Source organism: Agelaius tricolor, unplaced genomic scaffold, assembly GCF_023055355.1.
Source record: "Agelaius tricolor isolate 1412-34295 unplaced genomic scaffold, bAgeTri1.0.p SCAF_1, whole genome shotgun sequence".
NCBI classification, from domain to species: Eukaryota; Metazoa; Chordata; class Aves; order Passeriformes; family Icteridae; genus Agelaius; species Agelaius tricolor.
The window spans coordinates 109116890-109141993 of record NW_027269261.1 but is presented as its reverse complement, the minus strand read 5'-3'; the positions used below and the strand labels follow the sequence as shown (position 1 = coordinate 109141993).

The 25104-nt window shown below is 40.5% G+C and overlaps 1 protein-coding gene across 9 annotated transcripts in view; it reads left to right on the top strand.

Moving 5' to 3' along the window:
* The first annotated feature begins 15393 nt into the window (after positions 1-15393).
* Positions 15394-25104, top strand: part of ATG5 (autophagy related 5) — a 101326-nt gene continuing 91615 nt past the window's right edge. For 7 of the 9 annotated variants that reach the window (XM_071446720.1, XM_071446745.1, XM_071446711.1 and 4 more), the window contains exons 1-3: positions 15394-15528; positions 16277-16431; positions 21793-21920. In XM_071446720.1, coding sequence (XP_071302821.1) covers positions 16324-16431; positions 21793-21920 — 236 coding nt within the window. In that variant the 5' untranslated portion in view covers positions 15394-15528; positions 16277-16323. Of the gene's footprint in view, positions 15529-16276; positions 16432-21792; positions 21921-25104 lie in introns of those variants that run through there. The other 2 variants (XM_071446764.1, XM_071446730.1) reach the window with 1 other exon arrangement.

Sequence of the window (25104 nt, the reverse complement as noted above, 5' to 3'; positions counted from 1 at the left end):
CGTGCATTTTTTCAAATCCTTTTAGATTATTTTGGCAGGGTCTAGATTAGTATCAGCACCCTAAAGTATCTAGAAAATGTGCAGAGTTCCACAAGTCTCTGAAGAGACACATATAAGAAATGTGCATTCCACATAACCCTTGAGGTATCCAGAATTTGTGCTTCAGTGCTGACATATCCTAAAAAATCCTGATACACAAACTGCAGTGAAGGGGTTTGGTTGTTTTGGTTGTTTTCCAAACTTTGGCCAAAATTAAAGTCTGGTTGTTAAATATGGCAGTGTCAGAAAAATGAGTGATTTCAATCCAAACAGATCTGTCAAGGCCCTGTACTTTTAGTTGTACCTGTCTTACATAGAAGGTTTGGACCTCAAGTCAGGAAAGGCATTTTTAAGGCCATTAGTTAAGATAGACATTCATAAGAATTAGCCAGTCATTCAGGAAACTTTAAATGATGGTCATGTTTATGTCAGCAGCCAGTTTATGTCAGTTTAATCCAGACACATGCAACAGAACAAGTCAGTCTAGCTTTATCAGAACCAACACAATTTTGCAACAGTTCATAGTACTTCATACCTTAGAAAGGTATTATGCAACAAATTATCCTTCTCCTGTTTGCTATCATTCCAGCAAGGTGAAAAAGAAGATGATTGAGTATCTAGATTAGACTTCACCATACTCAATAGTCTTGCTTGACTGCAAACTGTGAAATTTAAAAAACAACCAAAAAACCCCTAAACCTGAAACATTTAAGCTAATATTTGAGTTACAAAGATAATCCAGTAAATACAGGCTCAAAATTTTTGAAGTTGTTATAGAAATCAGCTAACACACAGGTTGAGATAATACTATTAAATCAAATCATTGATTCTCCCTTTTTATTGTTTCAAAACAGAAACAAGCTCTGTTCTAATGTAAAACTATTCCAATATATGGCACAATAGCTCTGAAACAAACAAACCTCCAATATAAAGCCTGTACACAAATTACAGAAAAATATTAATGGATTAATCTCATAAACTCTCTCATCAAATATCTTTTCTTCTTTTCCAATAAAACAGAGGTGTCAAATCTCCTTCAAAAATGGTGCATGCATGCAAACATTTGAGATTCAGAAAATTCACTGCCAGAATATATAAAGACTGTTTTGGATTTCCACACATTGGAGTTGGTGGTAAAAGAGCAATAAAGTACACAGGGGACAAAATCCTCCCTGTGTCCCACATAAAACACGTAAGTCCCAAACTATGGTCCTGAAATCCCACATTCATTTGACACCTAACCCTGTGGGCACTTAAATTCCAGGGTTGCCTCCCTGTTTGTCTTGAAAGTGCCTCAGGTTCTTAGGGATTCACTTCCCCACATGCTCAGAGTTGCCTCAGTCTTCACGGGTGCCTGCTTCTTGCCCAAGTCTGACAAGGAGCTAAAAACTGGGTATGGCTTGGCCTGAATCTGCTGGGACTCCCTGTGGTTGCATATTTGGATCTTAATTAACTCATGCTCTAACAGCAGGCTCCACACAAAATGCCATATTGGCTTCTATTTTTTTCCAGGAGTTCCAGGTGTGATGTAGAAATAGTGATGGAAATGGTAGCCTTAATTTGGGAAAATCCTACCTACAAGAACACATTCTATCTCACAGTCATGTCACCACTAATGTTTGTTTTCTGGCCCAAAAAGGGACTAGAGGTTTCCTGGCCACACCTGAAAAGAGGAGTGAGTCCCATTCTATGCCTTGGAAAAAAAAAAAAAGGACATAAATTAATGTCCTCAGTAAATGATCAGGTGGGATACACACATGGTGGGATGTGGGTGATCACCCCTGGGGATTAAAGACAGCCTTGAAAAAGCAACTAAATATTAGGACCAGGAAGAGCCAAGGCTAGGAACTAAATTAGTTCAGGAACATGGCAGCCAGAATTGTAGCAAGAGTAATATATGGGAAGCCAGGAAAGCAAAGAGACCCTTAAAAAAATAGCAGGGCAAACCCCTTAAAGGTGAGCAATTCCATGTCACAGGAGAGCACTCGGAAAAATGGCGAGAGCTTGACTGAGAGTAGGACTAAGAAATCTGGAAGCAAGGGGCAGTGATGTGGGCTTCAACCAAGCAGTAAATTTGGAAGTCAAGCTTTTCTGGGATTGCCTTATGTACCTGGTAGGTGGGGCAAGCCATCACCCAGGCTCCAAGGGCAGTCATTATTGGCGTGCCAGTTGCCATGACTTACCCTGCTCTGTCTGGCAGCTGCATGCCTGGATTGCCTGGGGAGACACACAGGGGAGCACACAGGCCCTGGAGCTCAAGTAGATGGAAGCACCTCAGGCTCTGAGGGTATTTTGGAGTGGGAGTGAATTTACATAACCTCATGCTCCGAATTTGATCTTGTACACACTGTGTGATTACTTCAGGCAGCAATTTATATTTCCATGTTGGATGCTTTTGGTCTTATTTTAAGTTGTCTGGTTCCCATCGTGGTTCAATTTGGGATCTTTGGTATTTAGGTTCATCTGTGAGCTGATACCTCTCTTGAAAGCATGCAATGTCCATCTCCTAGGTGCTAATTATTGATCAGATAAGTCAAAAATGGATGTGACTCTTAATTTATAACTCACTTATTCATGAATAGTTCTGCCAAACCCTTTGATACTCTTAAGATTTTTATTCTGTAAACTAAGCATTCCACAGTAGATAGGTGGGGATAGAATTTTTTATGGGAAATTAGCATGTTCAATTAATCAATTCAATATTAGCATGGTTTCTTCTTATTATTACTTTTGCTGTAACATGCCAAAAATTTATCTGAGCCTTTATCTGAGTTGCTTGTATATTTGCATAGATGAAAAGTGTAATATAGAACTCCCTGCTACTCACACACCTCCTGTCAGCTATTAAAGAAGAGTCCTTCAACCCCTCTTTGGGCCTTTAAGGAGTCTTTTGCATTAGAATCCTACAGCTCAAGGGAAGCAAACAAAATAAGTCATGTGTACAATCCGTGGGGTTGTGTAACTTCAGTGCTCACCCATTAGAAGTGTCCCAGAGCGATGCCAAGCTGTAGCACGTGGTCTTTGACTTTAACATGAAATTTTATAGTGCTAACCAGAGCCATTGTAGGTTTTTTTACAAGTAAACTACTTCTGCATCAGTTACTACCTCCACATAATACTCCCATTGTGATGCTAACAGTGAGAGTGCTCTGTTTGGTTTCAATGCCAGCTAGGTTCAGCCCATAAGTCCAGGCAGATGGCCAAATAGATTTCACTTATGAAATGTTCAGGAGTTCCCAGTGTGGAATATTCCTCTTTTTCTTGCTAATACATCCATTCCAGCAGTTTTCATTCCTTCTCCAATCAGCTGACACGGAAAAAAAAGTCTCCCAGAAAATTTCTTTCAGGGGTTTTCTTCTCTGTTACCTGCCAGGTGCTTTTCTCATTCTGTCAATAACAATCCAATGTTACTTTTCATTAATGATAACTATCTTTCACTGAAGTGCAGTGTCAGTACAAAGCCAAGATAACACCTACAACTCACCTACAAATCACTTAATTCTTGCTCTGAGTATCCAAGTATTTTGTTCTTTTGCCCACTTATAAAAGATGAATGTTTCCTCTGTGCATTTTTCAACTTACAGTTTCTTGAAAGCTTTCAGTCTTTGGACTTACCAGTTTGCATAAAGAGTTAAAATAAAGATCTTGAGTCTGGTCTCAAGCTGAGCACTAATATCTGTAAAATGCTTTATGTGTGCTATGTCTGGGTTGGTTCAATATGGTGTTTATTTGGCATCTGAAGTTGTTCAGTAAGTATTTTTTCCCTCCTCAAAGCTCTAAGAGGGGAAGATAAAATAGCTGTGAGAAAACAGGCTATACAACTAGTCTGAAACAAATTGTGTGGATGCTACTCAGAGGAGAAAACATTCCACATTGTGGCTACTTTTTTTTCTTTCCCATCTTAGTGGGAAAGGAGGAAGGAGGTGGGACATGCTGCTCCTCATGGGAGCAGAATGCCACTGATTGGCAGCATCATCAATGCCACTCTGTGCATCAGGGGCTCCAGCCTCCTCTGGAGTTTAAAAGAAAAAAAAAAGTGAATTCTAGCACTCAGTTCTCCTGTAGTCACAATTTAAATGTATACTAGTAAGACCATAAATTAATTCAATTAGAAAAACACCACAAATTAACATAACAATGAGGCATTAGGAATATAGTACTGACAAATTGTTAATTTACTGCTTAATATCAAGATGTGCTTATGTTTTCCTGAGCAGATATAGCTTGGCTGAAATGTATTTATTTCCAGGCTAATATTTTATGGTTCTGTTTCTCTTGCTTTCCAGTTTTGCACTGGTTAGTGTGCATAGTACTGTGTGCAAACACTTTCATGCTTGGCCAAAAGCAAAGCTATAGGTCATGTTCTTCTCTGGTCTCAATTTTTGATTATTATCTAGGTTGAAATTAATTTGTCACCTTAAAGAATGATTTTTAATTTGACTAAATCAGCAATGTCATTCTATTATATTTTCATGGAGATCTATCAGCTAGCATGGCTTAAGTTAGGATAGGATCTTTCTCTTTTAATTTTTAAGAAGGAAGGTAGAAACTACCAGGGAATTTAAAATTAATTACTTCATAAAGATTCTAGGTATATTACTAATCAATAGCCCTGAAAATTAGATACATAATTACCATTTATGTATTATTGCTCATACTGACTAACAGATGAGCTTAGAAAAGGACAAGGATGAAGGAAGGTAGGTCCCTCTCTGTCTTCAGCAATTTACAGTCTAGAGCCAATGTGCTAAAGAATGAAATGTAAGCACAGCTGATTAAATTGCTATGGAAGATGAGCATCCTGTGACAAATCCAACAGCTATCCAGTCTTCTGTAATCTAGCTGGGTGCTAAAGAATCTGCAATTAAATATTAAGCTGACCAGATGCAATTAAAAGCATAACTGTTCTTATGTATCTGCAGATAATACAGGAGCACTACTAGGAAATTGAAACTGTTCATAGTTGTGTTTACCAGTCACTTCTTCCTGCGGGATATTACACAGGGTCTATAATACAGATCCTTGAACACCATCAGCCTCTGTGCAGCATCAGCTCTGCCCTCTTTCCAGATGAATATAAACCTTGCACTGTCCTGTGAAAAGTTATCCAAAGAGGAGGTGTTGAAACTGCCTGATGAAACAAACCAGTTATTGTGAGTCCTGGGGAGGAGAAGCACGAAGTAGTAGAGCTGTTCATCAGCATTTGCTTTTCCCAGGATAACCAGTTGCGATTACAGAGAATAAGGATGTAATATTTAAAACAAACACAGAGAGTGACTGTGAGAATGTGGGTCAGTGAAATTCTACTATTAATAAACAATAATTAGGGAGTTATCTAGCAGCTGTTCCACAAAAAGATAGATGAGGGAGAATGCGTAAGCTAAGCTAAGTCCTTATAAACATGCCCTTCCCAATAAGTTATCAAGGCAATTACACTATTATGGGTTCAGGAAAAAAAGATGAACAAAAAGAGTAAGAGTAATCAATATGAGATGAAACAAAGAATGGACTTACTTAAACTTCTCTAATAAGATTATTCTTATTTAAGCTATTTCCTTCTCTAGGGGCCAGAGTGCCCATCTGCAGGTCAGACCTGCTGTCAGGAAGCTGATTACTTGTCCTGGGCCCTGGTGCAGGACACCACAGAAGGACCAAGAATGCCTTTGGATTATTGCTGTCTATTACTGCCTTTTCACCGTTACTGTGTGCTTCTTACCCACCTGGACACAAGTGTTGCTGCCAGAAGAGAACTTGAGCAGATCATGGGTAACTGCAGTGCTCTGAGCTGTGGTAAAGAGACAAGGTGGTGTTTCTCTTTCCCCCTACCATGAAGGACATGGGCTTAATAGGAGAGGATGTATTATGCAGATCAAAGCCAGTGTAGCTGGTGTCACAGGGAGAGCCTTTGACTTCTATGTCCATGGATTATTTTCTGGGAGTGAGGACTGGTGGGAAGTGATGGCAACAGCATAAGAAAGAAAGGCAAGAGCACCTTTCCCAATAGTCTTGCTGTTGAGAAAGGCAGGCTCATCAAAGTATGCAGATCAAAGCCTAAAGAGAAGTGGGAAAACAGGTTCAATTTAAGATGCTGAGGGAAGCAAGGAAGGTACATGGCAAAACCCTGAAGTTCAGGGGAGTGGACTTCAGCTTGGTCAGGCAGTCGGTCAGCAGGAATCACTGGGGAAACAAGAAAGAAAAAAAAGCTGGTCTTCAAATCAAATCTCCTTGAAGCACTATAATGGCCCATTGTGATTGCACAAGAAGATGGGAAGATACAGCGGGAAGATTGGCTGAAGAGGAAAGTTCTAGTTGAGCTTAGACATAGAAAGGGGGTTACCAGGAATCTAGCAGCAGCACTCAGGCATTCAAGAGTCAAATTAGGAAAGCCACACAGCTGGGGTCAAAACCACCAAGGAACACAGAGGACAACAAGAAGAGCTTCTACAGATAAGCAGCCCTGAAAGAAAGATGAAGAAAAATGTAAACTTTCTGCTATATAGTGCAGGCAAGATGCAAAGGATGTAGAGACAAATTGCATAGAAAAGACTGGAGTACTTAATAGAAAAGTACTGGAGTACTTGTTTGCCTTGTTTCTTACTGCCAAGGTCAGGTCTCTGAGCCTAGTAGAAAAATTGTGGGGATTGAGGCACTAGCCATCCTACAAGAAGGTTAAATTAGGAATAAATTAAGTATTTCTGGACATAAGCAAGATGCATTCATAGAGGTTGAGACAGCTGATGTGTTTGTGAGGCTCCTCTTTGTAATTCTTGAAAGGCTGTGACAACTGGGGGAACTCCCTAGTTGCTGGTAAAAGACAAGTGTTACATCAATATATTTTTTTTTTAATCAAGAAGGAAGGTCTACAGCATGGTCAGCTCCTGGGAAAATGAAGGAACAAGTCCTCCACATTTTAGACACATGAAGGACAGAATGATGACTGGAATCAGCCAGCAGAGATTTATCAAAGTTAAATCATCCTTGACCAACCTGATTGCCTTCTATGATGAAATGGCTGGCTCCATGGATGAAAAGAGAGTAACAGATGTAGCTTATCTGAAGCAAGACTTTCAACACTGTCTTTTGTAGTGTACTGGTAGCTAAACTGAGGAGATGTGGACTGGATGAGTAGACTGCAAGGGTAGTGAAAAACAGGCTGGACTGCCAGGATCAGAGAGTAGTGGTTAATAATTCAGTGTGTATTGGGTTTTTGTGACAAGGTTTTGGTAGCAGAGGGACTACAGTGTTCTTCTCTGGGAAGGTGCTGTAAACTTCCCCCATGTCCTACAGAGCCAACACCAGCCAGCTCCAAGATGGACACACCGCTGGCCAAGATCAAGCCTATCAGCAATGGTGATAGCAGATTTAAGAAGGGGAAAAAACACTGCAGAAACAGCAGCAGAGAGAATATGTGAGAGCAACAGCCCTGCAGACACCAAGGTCCGTGCAGAAGGAGGGGGAGAAGGTGCTCCAGGTGCCAGAGCAGAGATTCCCCCACAGCCCGTGGTGCAGACCATGGTGAGACAGAATGTCCCCCTGCAGCCCATGGAGGTCCATGGTGGAGCAGATATCCCCACCTGCAGCCCCTGGAGGAGCCTATGCCAGGAGGACGCCCAACGGAGATTGTGGCCTGTGGTAAACCTACATTGGTTTACCACCTCCATGGCCTGTGGTGCCATGGAGAGGAGTCCATGCTGGAGCAGATTTCTGACAGGGCCTGTGGTGCCATGGAGAGGAGTCCATGCTGGAGCAGGAATGCTGGCAGGACCTGTGGTCCCATGGAGAGGAGTCCATGCTGGAGTAGGTTTCTGACAGGACCTGTGGTCCCATGGAGAGGAGTTCATGCTGGAGCAGGAATGCTGGCAGGACTTGTTACCCTGTAGCAGACCCATGCTGGAGCAACCTATTCCTGAAGGGCTGCCCCCCATGGAAGGAACCCAGGCAGGAGCAGTTCATGGTAACTAGTGAGCGATCTCTCCCTGTCCCTATGTTGACCCATGACCTTTTCTTTACATTCTCTCCCTCTCCAGCTGAGGAGGGGAGTGACAGAGCGGCTTTGGTAGGAACCTGGCATCCACCCACAGTCAACCCATCAGAATGCCACGAAACATGTTTATTTATCATTGAACTGGACAAGGAGCTGGAACACACATTTGTTTGGGTTTTGGGTGATACAAACTAGGCAGGGTGGAGTGATTGATATGCTGAAGGACTGAGCTGTTATTCACAGCAATCTCAGCAAACAAGAGGATGCAAGAATCATGGAGTTCAAGAGAGGCAAATTGAAACTCCTTTGTAAGCAAGGAAATCAGGCATACACTGGGCTATGTTAGACACGTAGCCAGCAGCTCAAGGGAAGTGATTTCCAACTCAGCTCCATCAGCACTGATGAGGCCACTGGTAATTATACTTCTCATGGAATAAGATAGACTTTAGGATTTTTACTTTTTTTCACCATCAACTCGAACACCCATTCTCTTATTTTACATGCATCTTATTCTTACTTTTTCCCTGAGAAATCAGTAATTTAATTGCTAACTCATATAACAAATGTTGTTCAAATACAACCAAGAGGAAAACCAGAAAAACTTTCATCCAATATTGATTTTAAATCTACAGAAAGGTCTTTGTAGGTTTAAATCTCCATAACAGCGGATAAACAAAGATATATCAGAGCTTTGGAACTGGAATTATTGACACTTTAGTACTACAAAATTATCAAAGTGAATTTTGAATCACTAAGAAAAAATTTTCACTGGGTAAAACCACTGAAGACCATCCAGTCATATTAAAAAAAAAAAAAAACAACTTTATCTGCAATAGAGAAATCCAGTGTTTTATTACAAATCAGTACTATTTCTTTTCAGAAATCTAAGGGAAAAACTGGCCTACGTCAGATGTAATAAGACACGTGTTTACTGAGAATAGAAAACTACTTTTCTGAAGTCTTGATGACTTGGATGGGTAAAAAATATCTGGCTGTTGTCTTTGTGTCACACTTGGCACTGCATTTATCCATGAAGCTGTATGATATTTGGTACTTTATTGCAAGAGTAAGTCAGGTTTCATAATATAGCCAATAGGCCAGGTTGTAACGAGTCTAACTCAGATGCTTGAAACTACACAGTGTAATACAGAAAAGGAATCAAGTCCTTATTGAAATGATTTTGATATAGAGCTGTACAGCAAGAAGTGTTCTTACCAAGGTATAAAAGATTACTTGTCAACAAGCAGCAGTTAATTCTGGTTTAATTTCTGGGAGTTCCCAAGTGCTGGGTGACACATGGGTGCTTAGTGTCTTCTTGTACTGAGGGCTGGACTGCCCACGTCTCAGCAGTTGACATTTCAATGGTATTAACAAGGTAGGTTATTGGTGAAACCTCTTCTTGCCTAAAAGTAAACAACTTAAAGGCTGTTCCATTTTCCAAATAGCACAGGATTATTGTATTATCTTCCTTCTACTTTTGTGTTACTTTCTGGTTACTGGTTTCTGGTTACTTTCTGTGCTGTGATTCAGCACTAAGTTAGTACTGATCCTTGGTCATAAATGACTAAATTTATGTATCAAACATCGATGGAGCCAAACCTGTCCCATACTGAGATAGTACTGACAAAGCCATTAACCTTTTTGTCATTACTCCCAACAGAAAAAACAGATGTGTCAGGAATCATCATCCTACCACCTTTTGAATTCCCCTCTATGATAAGAGAGAATAGTTGACAGAATAGGTATAACTTAGTTAACATGCAGAAGGGTAAAAATGGAGCACCTTCTCCCCCTCCTTCTGCACTGACCTTGGTGTCTGCAGGGCTGTTGCTCTCACATATTCTCTCTGCTGCTGTTTCTGCAGTGTTTTTTCCCCTTCTTAAATCTGTTACTTAGTTAACATGCAGAAAGGTAAAAAACCAGCCCATTGTTCACTTAGCCCACTAAACCATGGGCTAAGTGAACAACGGGCTGCTGGCATTTTCAATATTTTAGAAAAGAAAGCTTATGATCTAATCTATGTCCATAAGAAATCTCCACATGTACATACTGTGAAATTTTGAAAGGTGGTATTTCCCTTCCTCCTCACTAAGACCAAGATGTCTTCATGAATCTACAATGAAGTAGCAAAACCAAGAAATTTTATTCAAGATAAGTAATAAGTGGCAGACCTAGAACTAGGATTTCCTAATGTCCAGTCACTTGGTTTAGAAGTAAAATATTTTTTTGATAGTCTGAAATATGATTTAGGAATTTTAATTTTGAACTAAAATAGTAAATGGGGGTTGGAGCTAGATGATCTTCAAGGTCCCTTTCCAGTGCAAATAATTCTGTGATTCTATGAAATCAGCAAAGTAGAAAAGAGTTAACAACTGTGAGGGAAAGCTAAGACAGTTGTCAGCATACCTCAGTTATTTAGACAAGAAAGAGTTTAAAACCAGTCTAGAATATTTACAAATACATTTGTTGTTATAGAAGACAAATATTAGTAAGTGAGGAGAGCGTGAAAGAAGAATTACATCCAGATAAGAGTGATTTTTTTTTTGCTTTCACAAACTTAAAAATTAAAATTGTATCTGGAAAACATTAAGTGTCATCTTGTAATATTTCCAGGAAGTTGTCAGATGAATGAATCAGCTTCTCGTGTAATTAATCAAATTAACTCAACTCCTCACTGGGAGTAGGCAACCATGAACTATTTAGCTAGATATAAATAGCAACTTTATGAGTTTCATTTGACTCTAAGTCACTGTTGCATATTAAAAGGTGTACATTAAGGATTCTCACAATCTGGTTTTGTTTACACACTCAAAAGACAATAGCTAGAAAATTAAAGTATGTTTTGCTTTCTACTGAAAATGGTTAGGGAACTGAAGGGAAAAAAATAGTGATTGCTGATCATTTGCTAATAAAACAACACTGGAACAGGTAAAGTTTCACATATCTGTGTGTTTTGTCAATCATTTAATGGAGTCTGGGCTTTACAGACTGTGGAGCCAGGACTGAATAAATGGAATATTTTCTCCACCTGCCAAGGGTATTTGTTATACATCCATTTATGTATAACTTCCATAAGTAGATACATTACATACTTACAAACTATCCTTACTTTGTGGTATGTTAGGTGACATAAAATATCAATTCTATAAAAGCAGCATTAAATTCATTCCATGTCATGGAAGCAATGAATATCAGTAATCCCACTTCCAGCAAAATGCAGAGGGAAATATTATTTCATGTTTTATTTCAGGTCACTTTACAGCAATCAAATGGTGGCATGATTTGCCTTTACCGATATGTTCTAACTTTGTAGTTACTCCCACTTTGAGAAGGGGTGCTGGCCTGGATGTCAGGGAAGAACTCCAGAGGTCCCTTCCAATGTAAATTATACACTGATTCTGCTTACAAATCTTCATCTGCACTACCATTACACAAAAACATAACTGCCCACAAATATGTAAACCATCTGTTCCATTTATCTTATTTTTATTAGAACTAATGCATCTTTAATTATAATCTTGTTTGTTACAAGCATCTTTACATTCCATGTGCACTCAATAACAGGTATTTTGATTCAGCTGCCATTAGGCAATGACTCATTGTGTGTTGTCTCATGATGACGTTTAAAATGAGGGAATACTGCTTGAGGATCTTTGGAATTGGAAATATGTTTGTTGAGCTCTTCCCCTTCCAATTTAGACCAGTCCACTGTGCCGAGTGACAGTGCAAATTAGATAGCAATGTGGAAAACAGTGTGTGAAAGAGGTAATTCTCTTTTTATTGTGCTTATTTTGACATTACATCCTAGCAGTTATTTTTAATGTTGGATCTGGATTCTTTATTTATAGTCACAATAACAGCAAAGCTAGCATTCACTTCAGGTTTAGTTTATTTGTTCAGTAGTCACATTATATCTCATCTCCAACCAACCAGCAGAGCCTCATTCACCTTCAGAATTATTGTCTTCAAAATCTCACATGGGCAATGTACCTTGCTGTATCTGTGGCTGGCAACTACACCAGCACAATGTTTAAATAGGAAGATAATTTAAGTAGCAAGTTATCTCACTTTATAACTTGACTGAGTTCTATTCTCCACCTGGCTTCTTGTATCTAGATCCAGCAAAAGACTTGGGTGCTTGATGGAATTCAGTTTTCAGCCTATGAAGTGGAATCCATAGGCCTGAGTCAGGTGCCTATGTTCCTTATATTATACACAAGAGAAACATGCAAAAGTAAATGTTTAATCTACTTGGTAGTCACTGTAAGTAATCAACAGAATGCTGATTGCACAGTCTAGCAGGCCCACATTGTGCTTCAAGAACTGCAGTAGTGGGGGTTAAGACAGACCTCAGGAGGTGAGCACAGGCAGCATCAAGGAGTCACATCCTAACAGGATCACTAATAATAGCTTGCAGACTCCTCCCTGACTGTGAGAAAATAAATGACCTGGCATTACCTTTCGTGGGGCTGCTACAATGATCAATCAAACCCTTCAGCCTACAGATCCTACCAAAACCACCCTTTTCTATAGGAGAGCTCTGAGGAGCTCATAGGAGGAAAGGGCAAAGACTAACCCTGTGCTTCTCCTTGATTTCCTGTAGGGATATCCATATGTGCAAAGCTTTCTGAAAGCTTGCAAATGATGTAATGAGGAAAAATCTCTGTAAAAATCTTGTTCTTTTTTGTCTGTTTAGTCAGGGTTTTCTGTTTGTTTGTTTGTTTGCTTTTCCAGTAGTGCTGGCATCTCATAGCATCCTCCTGAGACTGGTTTCAGCAGACCTCTAACAGCATTAAGGGGTTCCTTGCAGAAACACACAGAGAAGCTTTTAGTAAATGTGCAGTGCTTGTGGGTTGGATGTCTCTGTAACTGTGGAATCAGTTCTGTGCATAGCTCCTGCCATTCCAGGTTTGCAAGACAGTAATTTCCACCCCATCCACACTAGTTAAAACTGTTGTGAGTGCACAGAGAATACTTCTGGAGGAACCTCTCTCCTTCCATCATCATGCCAAACACATGCAAGGTGAGTGTAGTTGCCTATATTCAGAAGTGTAAGGGAACTGGTCCCTTCAGAGCATAAAGCCTTGCAATATCACATGTGCTCTGTGCCTTCTTTCCCTGTCCTTGGGGCAGGCCATACCAAATACTAAGTTTTCTCCAGGTTTACAACATCATTCACCTCCTTTTTAAACCCATGTGTCACAGAAAAATTGAGAGAAAAGGCAAGGAAAGCTTCCTTGTGTATGTCCCAAATCACAAAAGTGCCATAGCTCAACTTTTTGCTTATAGAGCAGTAGCAAAAGAGATAATTTTTTTATTAGGCCTCATGTTTGGAATATTATGTTTTACCAAAAAGAGGTCATCATGATGATCTCATTTAAACTGGGAAAAAATTAAAATGAGCCTGTCAGACTTTTCTAATCCTTCAGATGACTGAAAAAGTACTAGAGTTCTGCAAATCATACTGTTGGCTCAGCAGCACACAAACTTATTAAAATGCCAGCCTTTGGGTAAACCCCACCGAAAGTCTGTAATAATCGCAGCTAGTTCCCGAATTCCCGAAGACTCCTTCAGCAGCCGTGGCCACTGCATGACATCTGGTGGCCACAAGGCAGCACGGCCAGAACGTGGCACTACTGAAACTGCCGCCCGTGCATCCTCTAAAACTGCCCTGTATCGGCTCTCATCCCACTGAGATGGGATCCCACACCCGCTCTGAGATGTTCGTTCGCTCGCTGCTGTTGTACACTTTGCCAGGGAACAACCCAGCCTGGACAACTGCTAGTGTGTAGCACAGCGGGATACAAATCTTCCTTGGGAGTTCTCATGCTCCCCGCCACCAGGGTCGGTCTTCCCCTACACTCCTACAGTTGTAGGACGTTGAGGTGGGGATTTGCAGAGCAACAGAATTGTGGGAGATGTTGTTGAGAGTGCACAGGTGGAATTCACTGTGGAATTTATCAGCATCTACCGAGCTGATAAAAACCAACCCAGAAGGATGCTTTGGTACGCAAGAGGTGTCATTGGTGGCAACAGGTACTCCTCACATGACCATGGTACAAAATCACAGAATTATAGAATATAAAGGATTGGAAGGGATTTTAAATATTATCTAGTCCAAATCTGCCCTGCCACGGGTAAGGACACCTCTGACTTGACGAGGTTGATCAAAGCCTTATCCAACTTGGCATTGAAAACTGGGGCATCCACAGCCTCCCTGAGCAACCTCCTCTAGTGCCTCACTACTCTCACAGTAAGGGATTTCTTCCCAATACCTTAAATAAATTTCCCATTGTGGAATCACATATCCTCTAAACAGAGAGAAGCATAGTTTTCCCAAGAAAATCCTGGGAAGCTGTGTAAAAGCTGTAAGAAACTTAGAAAAAAGAATTCAAACAATTATTATCTTTCTTTCTATAACCATTGTTTATAGATATAGTTCTCCAAAGTGTGCTGTTCATAGTTCACCAATAGTATGAGAAGTTTTCACTTTGAGACCAATCAAGTATCAGCTTATCAAATCAGACTATAAAGGTCACAACTTCTTCTTAATAAACAGATTCTATTTCACCTTCTGATGACTAGAGTCATTCATTCCATCCCTGACTCAACAGCGTCATCCCATCTTTCACTTTGTCCCTATTCCTCCTTGTCCTGTCACCACAGTTCCTGACCCAGAGTGCCTTTCTGGCTTCCCAGCAGGCTCCTTCAGATACTGCAAGGTTGCCATGAGTTCTCCACACAACCTTCTCTTCTCCAGCCCCACCTTTCTCAGCTTGTCTTTGGAGGGGAGGGGCTCCAGTCCTCTCAGCAACTTTGTGGCCTTCTCTGGACTTGCTCCATCTATCACCGCGGGTAAGATTCTACCACAGAAAAAGTCACAGAATATTCTGGTTTTGAAGGGACCCATCGAGTCCCAACTCCTGGCCCTGCACAGACACCCCATGAAGTCACACCATGTGCCTGGAAGCATTGTCCAAGCTCTCCTTGAACTCTGTGAGCCTTGGCGCTATGATTACTTCCTTGGGGAAGTAGAAAAAGAACAATCGGGTAAGAGAAAACAGAGAGATTAAGTGCTCAAAATCCTCCAACGCGCGGTCCATCGGCTGAGCGGCCCCGCCGATGCCTCAGAAGGGGGCCCATGGCCGGCTCCGGTACGGCTGCGGCCCTGCAGCTCTCCGCCGCCAGCGCTGCCGCTGCAGCACCAACAGCGCTCTCGGAGCGGCTGGGGACCGGTTCCCGGAGTGGCTGCAGGACCGGCTCCTGGAGCGGCTCCCGGACCGGCTCCTGGAGCGGCTCCCGGCTCCAGCCCTTCCCCGGCCGCCCGGCCCCGCCCCGCCGCTTCCTGCTTCCTGCTTCCGGCGCCGGCGGGGGCGGGCGCGCGGGCCGGGCGGAAGCCCCGCGGCGGGCGGCGCGTGCGCGGGGGCGTGGCGGCGGCGGGGGCGCGGCCGCCGCTCAGTTCCTGCCCCGCGCGCGGGCGGGCGGCGTCGCCGGTCGCGACAGAGGTAACGGCACGGCCCGACCCGCACAGCATGGCCCGGCCCGGGCTGGCCCGCACGGGCCCCTCGGTGGGGCTGCCCGCCCAGGGCCGCCCCAGGCCCGGCCGCTGCCCGGAACAGCGCGCCTGGCGCAGCCGCCGCGGCGCTACCCGGTCCGGCCCCGTGGGGCGGGAACGCCGCTGATTCACCTCGGCCGGCTGCCGGCAGGGAAGGAGGGAGGGAGGTCGACAGACGGACCGACAGACAGGCGGACGGACAGACAGATAGACGGACAGACCCTGCGGGGCCTGTCCGGGCTCCGGAGGGCGCCGGGTCTCAGCGCGGCGCTTGGCGATGCTGGGGCCCGTCCTGCGGCCTCGGTGACCCCCGGGCCGGTCCCCGCCCCCGGCGGAGAGCCCGGCTCGTTTCGGTGTCCGTGTGCGGCCACGGGCTCTGCCCCGGCACCGCGGCCTCTCGGGGTACCGGGAGCTGCCGGGCGGTAACGGGAAGGGACCTTTGGCTCTGCGGCTGGGGCGTGATGCAGCCTTAGGAAATGCTCATTTATGTTTCACTCCTTATCCACCATGTGTTTGTAGCTGGGAACTTAATTCATCCCGTTCTTTGTACCAAGTGATGCATTTAATGCCCCGGTGACAGCGTTGGTCAGCCTGCAGGAACGTAGTTATGGGAGAACCTTTAGCAAGATGTATTTTATTTGCAGTCCTCTTGACTTGTTTTCTCTGGCGGGGGGGGGGGGAATGGGTTACATTTGTAGCTGAAGAAACAAATTGATCTACATGTGCTTCACTGTCCATTGGAAGAATGACAGATGACAAAGATGTACTTCGAGATGTGTGGTTTGGGCGAATACCGACCTGCTTCACTCTCTATCAGGATGAGATAACTGAAAGGGAAGCTGACCCCTACTATGTGAGTATGACAAAGGTAGTCACAAATAGTCCAAAGCCGTGGTTATGTTTGTTTCCTTCATTCTCTTCATGTGTACTGCTGCATATTGTGAAAAAACCCCGCTTTTTTCTTCTTATTCCTGGTAGCTTCTGAAAGTAAACATACAACCATGCTGTGTGACTTCATCTTTCTTCACAGCAAGTTGTGTCACTAGTGAGAGAAACTTATCACAGGTCATTAGGATCTTTGAAAAAATTCTTAGGAAGTCAATGAGTGACTAGGTAAAGGAGGAGGCTGGATGTGAGTTTGTATGTTCTTGGATAATGAGCAGTCGAAGGGAGAGAACTTCTATTAATACAGAAATAATTTAATTAGACTTAAGAAATCTTAATATTTAAGGTTGGTCACCTATGTAACACAAACTGCTAATGAACACTGGCTCTGTGGATGACTTCTGCTCATTTTCTTTTCTTTAAAGTCCAGCAGCCTGGACTTTAAAGAAATAAGAAAAACAACTGTAATGGCTAAAGAAAATACTGCCTGAACAGGATTGCTAGCTGATGATAAAAAAGGGATGATGGATGTATTTGAGCTATAACATGGAAGTGCCTTCCATAATGATGTATTTATTTATAGTGTTCTCATCAGTTTTCATTCTTTCAGCACCTAATAGACATGTAATTGAGAAAGAATGTTAGCTGATTCAGTGAAATGCAAATGTGAAATTTAACGAGTATATGGAAAGGAAATCTTGACATTTTAATTTTTTTGGGATTCTGAAATTCTTAAACCTTATCATATCCCATTCCACACTGGATAGATCTCTTTTTTTTTTTTTGCGTTCAATAGCATCTTTATAGCATCTTTGGGTCATCAGTTTCTCATTTGCATGTGTTGTTTTGAAACCTAATAAACTATTGGTGCTTTTTGTTCAGCAATAATAGTGCTCATCTTTGTATATTTTAGTTTCATCACTGCTGAAAGATAAGCACTGCGTTCATATTTATTGACCTATTGCCAAATACATCTAACCTAAAAGTCTGAGACTTTAAATTATACATATGAGCTAAAATATGTTTGCATATTTGTATAAGAGCTCCTTGAAAGTTATGGATTTAAGTTTAGAGGCTTAGAGCTTTGATCTGTTTAACATTGGCTTGGAAAGCATGAAACCATGTTATCCTTGTGGTGTGGCCAGCTTTCTAAGTCAAGAAAATGGTTTTAAGGTCATAGGATTTCTTTTATTTACTCCATGTAAAGTATGCACAAAAATTCTCAATGCTTAATTTTTTCTTTCTGCAAAATGTGGTTACTCACGGATGACAGTTCTAAAATTTTACCTTCTTAATTTTTCAGTTCATGTTGGAGCTGGTAATACAGCTTTGTGTCTTATGAGGGACCAATGATTTATAATATTATCAGGCAGAATAGCAATCAAGGTGTTAAGTCATGGTATTGTTCTGATAGTTTCAGAGTGTGTTTGCATTAATGTTTTTGTTCAGATCTGGAAATAAGTCTTCATTCTTCCCACTTCCTGTGCCCAGGTTGGCATCACAGAGCAGTCAGCCCAGGGGTTGAATCATTTTCATGTGAAGTTGAAGGAGCAGATGGGCTTCAGTTGCTAATGGACATTTGGTGTATGGGAGCAAACTTGAGCTAAATCAAAGTAAAATGATGGGTAAAGTAGAAAACTACATGTAGTTAACATTTCCAGCCCTTGACATCAGCTCTTCAGCTTTACATGGCTCCTCTTACTTGTTAGTATAGATACAGCCTCTTTATTGCAGACTGCCTTTCATAAGTGGAAAGACTGCATGGGAAGGAAATACTGGCATCATTAAGTTGAGAGAGGGTAAAGGATTCTGCTCTGAGGAAGAGCTTTATGAAGATGAAGGATGACACAGACTTGGGGGGTGAGGAGTTAGAAAAACAACTCCAAGTCTGTGGGATGGATTTTGGTTTTTGTGAGTGGTGTGACAGGAGAGCCCTGTCTGTCAGATGGGTTAGTGCAGCACAGGGGTTGAAGTTGTGTGTATCACCTTCTGGCACAGCACAGGGTAGGATAAGTAATTTAAAATTAACTTGTCTGTCTTTTGGAAAGAGTGGTGACATAAAGACTGGGCAGCTCCAGTAAAACATTGTCCTGTGTCTTAATACAGTCATGTAGGGTAGGTTTCTGCAGTTATGCTAGAAATGGATACATCAATTTTCTTTGGAGTGTTTCAGGCAGATGGTTATGTTTTGAGTGGCAGCACATTTAGGAACAGTTTGCTTGAACTACTTTTGTTGCTGATTTATCTGGTTTTTCTCTCATCCTAAAATTGTTACGCATTTTATTTTAAAATTATAGACTGTTTGCCTCTTGCTGCAAGCAACAGTTAAAGAAGGATGAAAAAAGTATACAGGAAGCAGTGACTCATTGGCTGAGACTTGTCAGATGTATAAAGAACAAAATTACAGCAGGATACAGTCTTAGGATGATGCTCTGCCCCAGGGACTGGTCTTTAACAGGACCACTCTTTAGCTTGCTTGGTGTCAAAAGTATTATTTTGTTAAGATATCTGTAGGAGAGAGCAACGTGAAGTCATTGCAAGATAGGATGTTTTGTTTGATCTCCCTTGACATTTTAGTGATCAGACCAGTCCAGTTCTAGTTAAATCTGTAATTTTTCTATTTTAGTGCTTTGCATGTAAAAATACTGCATGCTGTGCCACAAAACCTGTGGATATACCTGGAGAGGCACTCCTTACACAAAGTTATATTGCAAGCATTTACTTTGGCATTAGGAGTTCTTTGTTATTCATTTAGCCTCCTGGTTAATAAGAAAACATTGCTGGTTATTGTGATTAAATACTGTAGCAATACATAATATTCAAAAGGAAGATGTTGAGATTTGTGTAGTTTTTGGGGATAACATTTAGAGATGGCTGCAAGGATTTATTCTGCTTAGTGATGAATTTGGAGATTTACTTCTCTTAATTTAATGAAGAGAACCCATGATCTTACTATCTTTCAGTGGGTGGGGAAAGGATATTAAAAGGGGTAACAAAGTGAAAATGTGTTTAAATTGCTCTTAAAGATCTCACTTAACAGATTTAGTATACTTGTAAATCTCTAAGATTAATAAAAGCTAGATAAATTAAAGCTAGAAAAGTGGTAGAATTAGATCCTTTCATTTCTCCTATGGAAGGGGATAACTGTATCAAGGTAAAAGAACTGGGAGGGCTAAAGAAAGAGTTCAGTAGGTTCTACGAATGCTCAGCATCTCTGGAAACCAAGGAAACCAGGTAATTCCTGTAAATCTGATTAACTGTTGAGTTTTGTACAGTTGTACAGTTTTTGTTGAAGCCTTTTGGGAGTGCTGGCCACGTTCTGTTAAATTCAGTTGAAAGCAGTTTGGTTATTGTCTGTGTTCTCTAATTTTGTTGAAGTAGAAACCGGGTTGTTCTTTCACAATATAAACTGTAGTATTTTATGGAGGAAATTATGCAATCTAAAGGATTATGTGAAACACTGTTGCAATAAAGAATGCTTTAATATATTTATCAATTCCAGCATGGCTGTGCTACATGCAGCGTGCTGAAAATTGGCTTTTGTAAGAGTCCTAGTAAGTCTCATCAGAGTACACCAGCATTCATTTAACTGTACATATCATGCAGAAATAACATGAAATTATTGCCAAAAATACGTGGGTTTGATTGGTATAGCCTGGACTGTATTGTCTCAAGAACAATCAGTGAAGATAGGTGCAATTAGGTAAATAAAGGATAAGCTTATGTCATTAAAGTACCAAACAATTCTTACTTGAATGTGTACATAACTTCATTGAATTTATGGAGTTTGTTTGCCTTTTAAAAATGAAGGCTGTGTTTTGATTACATTGCTCCTATGAAACATGGTAGAAACAATGTGATGATGGTAATAAAAGCAGCAGTTGGAAAAAGAAAACCATATGGTACATGAAAAATGGAGTGTTAACTGACATGATGACTGTGACAGGGGTGAGACTTGGCCTTATGTAATTTTATAAAATTGTGAAATTTACCTGTGTCACAGATGTAACCTAATGCAGCATTATCAAAAAGATTAATCTGTTCTTCCAGGAACTTGATGTACTCTCCATACTTCTTTATGAATTGGGTATTTACAAATTGTATTATCAGGGCCAAAATATTATCTGATTTATATATCAAAGTGTGGTCTAGTTATTGGAGAAATTCTGGAAGAATGTTGCAGCAGAGATCAAGTTTTCTGTCAGGCAAAATATATCCTTACATGATTTAGGATGTCTGTACCACAGGCATTCACTTAAGGCCTGGCATTATTCATATATATAAGGAAAATATATAAGGTAAATACTTTAAGAAAAAGCACTGGTTATGAGGAACACTAGAAAAGAAATGTTTCTCTAAACATGTAACATATAATCTATATATATACCTTAGGCCCATCTATTTTATTAATAATTATGAAGCAGAACTTTACAGGATGGATACTATTAATTTAAAATGTCTGCTCTAAAGTGAATTGATATTTTGTAGGGAGGTTACTGAATACTGAAAAGCGTTGTTTGTTAATGCTTAGGGATTGATTTATCTCTAGTGAGTGTGCCACACAGTCATCAGTCAATTCACTGATTGGTACTGAGTGCTTAACCACTCCTGGGCATAATGCTTTAAAAAAAGAGATGATGGGGAAGATGTTGCAAATAAAAATAGCACAGCATTCTGATTTGGATAGTATACACTTGAGAAAAGAAGATAGTATATGACAAAGCTTGTTTCAGCTAATAAAATATTTACAATTTTCTTTCTGATTTTAGTTCCCGGGCGAAGGTTAAATAGTAGTCTTGACTAATAGGTTAAAATGGCAAACCCAGTGCAAAGGAAATGGAAATTGACAGCTCTTGGAATTACAAACACTTGGAAACCAAACCCTTGAGCATCTAGTTTTCATAGGTTTTGGTTTTGTTTTTTTTCCTTGTGTAGGAATTTTAATTTTGAATAATAGCTGATACACATTTTCATTCTTTTCAATTAGAAGTTATAATCTCTTCTTTTGTGTTCATAGAAAAAGGTTTAAAACTTCATTATTTAAATACAGAAAATCAGAAATTGAAGTCCACTGTTCTCCCCCCACCCCACTGAAAGAATCAAGAACTTAATTTTTTACTTTTTTTGGTGTTAATATGTTGGATACTACTATTATCCATCTTCTGTGTACATCATTTCATTGACCATTAAAAAGTAAACTGTTTCACCTTAAAAAGGGGAAGAAAAGAATGCTAACTGAATATTGGTTATGAAAATGCATACTTGTTACAGATTTTTACTAGTTTAGTGTATTTTATTTTCACTTAAAGCTTCTATAATTTTTTTTCAGTTGCTTTTGCCAAGGATAAGCTACTTGACACTGGTAACAGACAAAGTGAAGAAGCACTTTCAGAAAGTTATGAGACAGGAGGAAGTTAGTGAAATATGGTTTGAATACGAAGGTACACCACTGAAATGGTGAGTTTACTGAACTTTGTACTTTATGCAGTTTATCATGTAGAGAGTTCCCAGGTTTAGCACAGTGTCAGTAGTTTTCCTAAAGTAATCACTCCTTTGGGCTTCAAACATAGCAGTAGAGGAGGAGGGTAAGAAATGTGTGTTTTTGGGGAAAAACAAAAGGTTTAATGTTGAACTTATTTTTTATTATTCTGCTTGAATTTTTATTGTATGCATAAGACAGAGGTGTTGTGCTGCACTTATTGGTTTTGTTCTCGTTGTTACCATAATTCAGAATGCTTGTGGGTTTGGCTTTACTGTTGCTTGCAGTAGAATTGCCAAATAAATCTTCCTTTAACATATTCCACCTTCCTAAAGATGTGTAGTAACACAGATAGGAAGTAATAATTTTGAAGTCTGAATGCAGACAGCTTATATGCATCACAGTAATAAAACATGAGAAGCCTTCACTGTTCACTGGTGTGATACGTGCTTGCACTGTAAAAATCTAATATTGATCTTCAAGGGTTTGTTGAATTCAATTAGCTCAAGTTTACTGAACTAATTGCTGTTGATTCTGTTTTTGTCTTATAGTCTATTAAAATTATCTTTTTGGGTTTTTAGTTTGTTGGGTTTTTTTGGTGAGAGGTTAGGGACTTGGACTGATATTGTTTAATTTAATTAATTTTCATAAATATTTTTCATCAGGTTTTCTACTTCTTTTGCTGTCAAAGAGTTTTAAATAAAATATTTTGAGAACTGCCGTGTTTCCTAGTTTTGTATAGAGAGCATCAGCCATCTAGAAGGTATTTAGTATTTTGAATGATGAAGAGATTTTTATCTCTTTTTATTTCTTGTTTCATCATAAGAAATCAAACTAGTGATTTTTTTAATCTTACTGAACCTGGATTGTCTTGTGATTAGCAAGCATCACATCATGGAGTGCCTGTAGATTTGGTGATGCAGTAGATCTCTTATAGTCTTTTGTTTCTTTGAGACCAACCTAGTGAAAATATGTAAAGAGAAATCCATAAAAACAATCTCTTTGAGCTTTTATTTTAACTGACTGGCAAAACCATCTTTAGACATCTAAATAAATTATGTGGGATTTAACAGGAAATGGTGTCTTATGTGCCACAGTAATGTTGATTCATTGATACTACCTAAATAAAAAGCAAGGTACCACATTTATCCCAGTGTGTTCATAATCCCAGGTAAATATTGGAAGAAAACTAGTTTTCACTGAAGTTGTAACAAGAAAGGAAAGAGAGGCTTTGTACTTCAACCACAAATAGATCCATATTTTCTGTAAGTTTTCAAATACCATGATCTTTAAAGTAGAATGAAAAAAACAAAACTCTACATTATAGGTATAGACTGAATATGTGGCTGGTAATTCTAAGATTAAGTGAAGAGTTATTAAATTCATTGAATGCAGAAATGAAAATAAATAGTGTAATGATGATCTGCTAATTAAGGCTCTCATCTTTCAGAAAAACTAAGCCTATTCTGCCAGGAACAGGCTTCCACTGATTTCAGTGGAACTGCTTTTCTAAGGAAGGTGCTATTTGTAAACCAGTCTTTTAGGAGAATGGTAATTCCATAAAGAGCTGAAGCTTCTTCTGGGGAAGACCCAAATACAAGAACTGGGAATTAGATTGAACTAGTAGTTGGTAGAGAAAGAATAGCAGGCATTAATGTTTAGTCTTTTAAGCTATGACTTGTGCATTCAGAATCAAATAGAACTTGTTAATAATATTGTTTATTCTAATTATTTACTTTGCACGGTGAGGTCTTATTGCTTGCACTCTGCAGTTTCATACCTAGGTGGGATGGAGTCTATATCTGTTCAGATCCAGCTCTTCCATTTTCCAGTGAGATTTTGGAGGAAGTCTGAAACATAGTTTCTACTTCAGGCCCTGCAGTGCTTGGGTCAAGTTCTTAGAGGAGAATGAAGCCCTCCAGGCCTGGAGTTACATGGGCCCGGGTTCTTTGTCCTGCTGAGTGTGTTGGGACAGGGGAAGATGGATTCTTTATCTGCAGGAAGTGGAGGAGGGTCTCTGTCACCAAGGTAAAGAGTTTCAGGAAGAGGTTATCAGACTGTGCAGCATTAGAGACTACAGAAGGAAATGGATGAAATCTTAGACCCTCCTACAGCTACAGGAGATTTAACCTACAACCACAATGAAGGAGATGCAGTCAAAGACTGTGATTACTGGATCAGAAAACAGTCTCCTAAGATTTGGAAGAGCTGGAGGTTTATGACTTCTTGCAACAGGAGGAATGTTACTACACCTGCATTTCTCTAAGTACAGCATAGGTTCAGTGCTCTGGCTGCAGGTGAAGGACTGAAGGTGTTGTCCAGTAATGCATCTGATATGGCTGAACCTGAACTGTGTAGGGCACCAGGAGGAAATGAGAAGTTAAGTCATAAGTCTGTGTTTGCCTTACTGTCCTTTCTCCAGGACTTTTAACTCTGCCATTTCATGGTCACTGCAGCTAACGCTGCCACTGGTTATCACAACCCTTTTGTCTTAACAGATAATTAACAGATTTAGCTTTGGGTTATCTCTGGTTTATCCAGTGTCTGTATCAAGAAATCTTGACTACTTGTCAAGATTTGTTGCTTTTCCAGAAGATGTGAGAGATTAACAGGAACCAGGATCTGTGATGTAGACACTTACTAATTTGTTTAAAGAAGACTTTATCGTTTTTCTCACCTGGATTGCATGATCTGTTGCCCTTACTAGTGCCTCCTCTGTTCCTGAACCACAAGAACTCAACCAACCTGTTGTCTGTCCTATTAAGTTTCATACATCTAAGCTGCTCCCTGACATGGAAGACAACCCTCTGTCCTCATCTGCCCTGCCTGCCTTTACTAAGCAGCTTATGTCTGTCCTTCCACAGCAGTATTCCAGTTGTGCAAGCTGTCTCACTGTACCTCAGGTAGCCCAACACTCTCCCAGTAATGCCATAGTATGTGCAACTCTAGTTTTTCCTGCTTGTTTCCCAAGCTACATGCACTTCTGTAGACACTTGTGGTGGGCTCTGTCCTCCCTTCTTTTGTCACTTTGACATCTCCCTTGCAGCTATCACCTTTCACCACTTGCTATCCACCCGTGTCCATTAATTTCTATTTATCTGTGGGCTGTTATTTACACTTCTGTTGTAGGCTGGGCAACCTTAATGCAAAGATACTTTTGTC